Source organism: Chaetura pelagica, unplaced genomic scaffold (genome assembly GCF_000747805.2).
Source record: "Chaetura pelagica isolate M959 unplaced genomic scaffold, ChaPel_1.0 scaffold2799, whole genome shotgun sequence".
NCBI classification, from domain to species: Eukaryota; Metazoa; Chordata; class Aves; order Apodiformes; family Apodidae; genus Chaetura; species Chaetura pelagica.
In genome coordinates, this window is record NW_009954493.1 from 12597 (window position 1) to 17430 (window position 4834).

Consider the following 4834-nt stretch of genomic DNA (forward strand, 5'->3'; position numbering starts at 1 on the left):
CAGAAGGTGCTCGTGGTGACCCAGGGTCTGTGCTGGCAGGGTTTGGATCTACTGGAAGTGATGGAGAACGAGGTAGGTGCCGGTTTTCCGCCGGCGCCCTGGGAGGGAGAAGCTCTTTGTTCCTCATGGTGCCACCACCTTGGGTTTGGGCTCCTCAGAACCTCCTTTCAGGGGGAACCTCTGGCTCTTCTGTGGGGCTCAGGAAGGACCCATCACAGTGTCCTCCCAGCCCTATGGAAGCTGGGAGGGAAAAGCCAGAGGTTCTTCTGGGTTGCTCCATGTGGATTGAGCAGAGATGGAGCCACTGGAGCTGGCTGGTGGAGCAGGAAGCATCTGGGAGACCCTTCTGGTCCCACCTCAATCCTGGCAGCAGATTCCCACATCCCTCTGTTTTTCATTCCCAAAAGCTCTTGGTGGATCCATCTCTTGACGTGGCAGCAGCTGAGGTTGAGGGGTTGGACACCCTGGTGGGCAGGGTGGTGGAGCTGGGCTCCAGCCCCCTGTTCCAGTCTTAGGGGAAGGATCTGCAGGGGTTCTCAATGGTGGTTTCCAAGGCAAGGTCCTGCAGTGGCTGGTGGCAGGAGAAGAGCTGAGTTTGCTGGGGGATGGTCCTGTTGCAGGTTGCAAAGCTCTCCAGGCTTTTCTGAGGAGGAGCACGTGGTTTATGTTTAATTCATTCTCCTTTCAAAGCACCTTCTCCATACAGGAAAAGCAGGAAGGCCCAAGTGTGGTTGTTCTCAGGGGTGGGAAGGGGAGAGCAGCTGTGATGGATCCTGAGGGTTGGATCTGCTCACTTCCAAACACCTTCTTTGAGCTGCTGGAGTTGGAGCTGGAGGAGTTTGTGCACATTCCTGGTTGTTTTCCTGGTGTGGAGCTCGGTGGGGATCTCCCAGGGGTTGGTTCTGCTGCCAATGGAGCCTTCCCAGGTTGTCCATCCTGTGCTGAGCTGCAGGATGGTGGAGATGTTCCCTCTGTGGCTGGCAGCCCGTGCCTGCAGGCTGTTGGGCTCCAGTATTTTCCCAAACCCAGCACTCAAAGGCTGGGGAACCCCAATGAGGCAGGGGAAGCCATCTCCTGGATGGCGTCCTTGTGTCTGTGGCTCTCCCCTGGGACCTCAGGCACCTCTGTGGCATCTCTGCTGCTTTCTTTGGTGACCCTGCCCTGAGCTGCTTGCCTCGAGTGGGATTGCACCACTGGGAGGTGGAGGTTTACTGGTCTTGCTCAGTTCTGCAGCTCCTCATCTAGGAGGACCACTGGGAGGTGTGATTAACCAGCAGGTTGGATGTGGAGACCTTGGGGAACCCTCCCACTCCTGCTTGTCCTGCCATTTTGGTGCAAAAACTCCCTGGCTTAGAATCATGGAATCCCAGACTGGTTTGGGTGGGAAGGGACCTTAAAGCCCACCCAGTCCCACCCCTGCACGGGCAGGGACACCTCCCAGCAGCCCAGGCTGCCCCAAGCCCCATCCAACCTGCCCTTCAACACCCCCAGGGATGGGGCAGCCACAGCTTCCCTGGGCAACCTGGGCCAGGCTCTCCCCACCCTCACAGCCCAGAATTTCTCCCTCCCATCTCATCTCCAGCTCCCTCTGCCAGCTGGAAACCCTTCCCCCTGCTCCCATCCCTCCCTGCCCTTGTCCCAAGCCCCTCCCCAGCTTTCCTGGAGCCCCTTCAGGCACTGGAAGCTGCTCTCAGGTCTCCCTGGAGCCTTCTCTTCTCCAGGCTGAACACCCCAACTCAGCCTGGTCCAACCCTTCACCCCCACATCCCCCTGTCTCCCCACAGCCTGGAATTGTGTCTCCTTTCAAACGAGTCTTCCTGAAGGGGGAGAAAGGCCGGGATAAGAAGGCCCAGGAGAAGGTGACGGAGCGGCGGCCCCTGCACACGGTGCTGGTGTCCCTGCCCGACCGCGTCGAGCCCGACGTGCTGCTCAACGACTACATTGAGAAGGAAGTGAAGGTACCACCAGCCCAGCTGGGCCTCTGGCACCATCACCTGCTACTTAAAAACACTGGGGAGCTTCCATGCATGGGAGGGTTGAGCAGCTTCCAAGCAGAGGCTTCCAAGCAGGGGCTTCCAAGCAGGGGCTTCCAAGCAGGGGCTTCCACTTCCCCAACCCTGCCCTGGGTCTTTGGGGTGTGCTCTGGGTGGAGGGGCTGTGGTGACCTCTGGGTTCTTCTCTCACAGTACCTGGGGCAGCTCACCTCCATCCCTGGGTACCTGAATCCCTCCAGCCGCACGGAGATCCTGCACCTGATCGACAATGCCAAGGTGGGAGCTCAGCCCCTGGAGCAGGCTCCTCTGCCCCAGGGTCACAGGCAGCAGCTGCTTTGGGCTGGAGAAGCCCTTTGAGATCCTCCAGTCCAACCACTCCCCCAGCCCTGCCCATTCACCCCTGCCCCATGTCCCTCAGCACCATCTCCAGGGCTTGGAAACCCCTCCAGGGATGGGGACTCCCCCCCTGCCCTGGGCAGCCTGGGCCAGGCCCTGACAACCCTTGCCAGGCAGGAATTGTTCCCCAGATCCAACCTCCACCTCCCCTGGCACAACTTGAGGTCGTTTCCTCTTGTCCCATCCCTTGTTCCTGGGGAGCAGAGCCCGACCCCCCTGGCTCCAACCTCCTCTCAGGCAGCTGCAGAGCCAGCAGGTCTCCCCTCAGCCTCCTTTGCTCCAGGCTGGACACCCCCAGCTCCCTCAGCTGCTCCTGCTCACACTTGTGCTCCAGCCCCTTCCCCAGCTCCCTTGCCCTTCCCTGGACACGCTCCAGCCCCTCCACATCCCTTCCCTGACCCAAAACCGACCCCAGGATTGAAAGATCAGCCTCACCAGTGTCATTCCAAGGAGCAGCAGCTCAGCCATTCCATGTCCCTGTGTTTCAGAGGGCACACCAGCTCCCGGGGCTGCTGACCCAAGAACATGATGCTGTTATCAGCCTTTCTGCCTACAACATCAAGCTGGTGTGGAGGGATGGAGAAGACCTCATCCTCAGGGTGCCCATCCACGACATCGCCTCCGTCTCCTACATCCGAGACGACTCCTCCCACCTGGTCGTGCTGAAGACAGGTAAGTTGTGCCCAGCAGCCAGCCTGGCTTTGGGGGTGCTCTGAGGGCTTTTGGGGTGATTCCCACCACTTTAAACACTCCCCATTTCTCCAGACACCCGGGAATGTCCTGGGATGCAGCTCTGCCCCTGCCTGGCTCGGGGCTGGAGCCCTTGGGGAGGCCCAGCTGCTCAGGGGATGTGGTGACAGGGGCTGAGTGGATTATAAACCCAGGACAGGCTGCTGACTCCTCGAGTAGGTGACCCTGAGGGCTGCAATTCCACTGATGGATTCCCAAGCCCTGGAAGTGAAGCCAACCTCTTAGAGAGCTGCCAGGAACCCACCTCCAAATGACACGGCTCAGGTGGAGCTCCAGAGAACTTCCAACCAACCTTTAGGCTCCAAAAGCTCCTTCTTCCAGGGGGTTTTCTGCCTCAGGGAGTGGCTGTGCACGGGCTCCTGGCCCTTCTCTCCCTGTCTCCACCTTTCCATGGCCATTCCTGTCTTCCTCAGCTCAGGATCCTGGGATCTCCCCAAGCCAGAGTCTCTGTGCTGAGGGCTCCAAGGCGCTGACGTCGGGCTCGCTGTCCGAGAGCGGGGTGGTCCCTGTGGAAGCCTGTTGCCTGGTCATCCTGGCCACGGAGAACAAAGTAAGGCTCAACCCACTCCCCATCCAGAACCATCCTCTGATTGCCACTGGGATTACTGGGACGTTTCCTGGCTCTTGGACCAGGGTGGCCACCACCTCTCAGGTTGATGGTGGAGACCCACGGGACCCCATCCTGCTCCCACCAAGTGTCCCCTCTTAGGGGACCAGGTGTGGGTTGGGTGACACAGCCCAGCCCAGTTCTAAGGCTGCAGGGTGTGAGTTGGGCTTGGCTGGCACATGGGGTGGGGAGGGGAAACCTGATCCCTATCCCAGCCCCTGGTGTGGACATGAGAGGGTATCAGAAGGTGGTTGTCCCCTGGTGGCAGTGCTTGCTGCCTGGGGTTGTCCATGAATCTCTCCTACAGGAGGATTTTGCTCACTGGGATGTTTTCCTAGTGCTGACCTCTCCAGGGCTCCTGCACCTCTTTGGGATGTAGGTTATGTAGCCAGATCCCCAGGGAGCTGCACTGGGGAGTAGGAGAGGACATCAGCACCAGGCCTGGGTGCTCATTAACAGCTGTGAGTTAATGACAGAGCATCTCATCTCCTACTGCCTGCCTCTGGGGAGCTTCTCTGGCTCTATGGGAGGCTGAGGAAGGTTGGTGCATCTCAGAAGTTCATCATCACCACCAAGGAGAACCCCATGAGATAACTGATGAGATCTGAGGCTCCTCACCTCCAGCCCTGGCAGTGTCCTGGAGCTGGGCCCACGGGGCTCCCTCTCCTCACTGGGAGGACAACACAAGTCACCACACTGTCCCCTGTGGTGTTGGCCACTGTAGGGAGGTGAAGGGAAGGGCCACCATGGTATAATCTCCTCCCTCCCCAGGTGACCGCCGAGGAGCTCTGCTCCCTGCTCAGCCAAGTCTTCCAGATCGTTTACACCGAGTCCACCATCGACTTCCTGGACAGAGCAATATTTGATGGGGCCTCCACACCCACGAGGCACATGTCCCTGCACAGTGGTGAGGCCACCCCTGCCCTTCCTGAGCAGGCCTGGAACAGGGACATGGGATGGTTGGGTTGGGAGAGACCTTTAAAGATCGTCCAGTCCACCTGTTCCCCAGCCCTGCCAAAGCCACCCCTGCCCCATGTCCCTCAGCACCATCTCCAGGGCTTGGAAACCCCTCCAGGGATGGGGACTC

General features: G+C 59.5%; 1 protein-coding gene across 1 annotated transcript in view; it reads left to right on the forward strand.

Moving 5' to 3' along the window:
• Positions 1 to 1784: 1784 nt before the first annotated feature.
• CCM2 (cerebral cavernous malformation 2) overlaps positions 1785 to 4834 on the forward strand; it is a gene marked incomplete at both ends in the record, with an annotated part of 6333 nt that continues 3283 nt past the window's right edge. The window contains 5 exons of the mRNA XM_010004529.1: positions 1785 to 1958; positions 2187 to 2270; positions 2879 to 3062; positions 3554 to 3690; positions 4519 to 4654. Of these exons, the coding sequence (XP_010002831.1) occupies positions 1785 to 1958; positions 2187 to 2270; positions 2879 to 3062; positions 3554 to 3690; positions 4519 to 4654 (715 nt within the window). The remainder of the gene's footprint in view (positions 1959 to 2186; positions 2271 to 2878; positions 3063 to 3553; positions 3691 to 4518; positions 4655 to 4834) is intronic.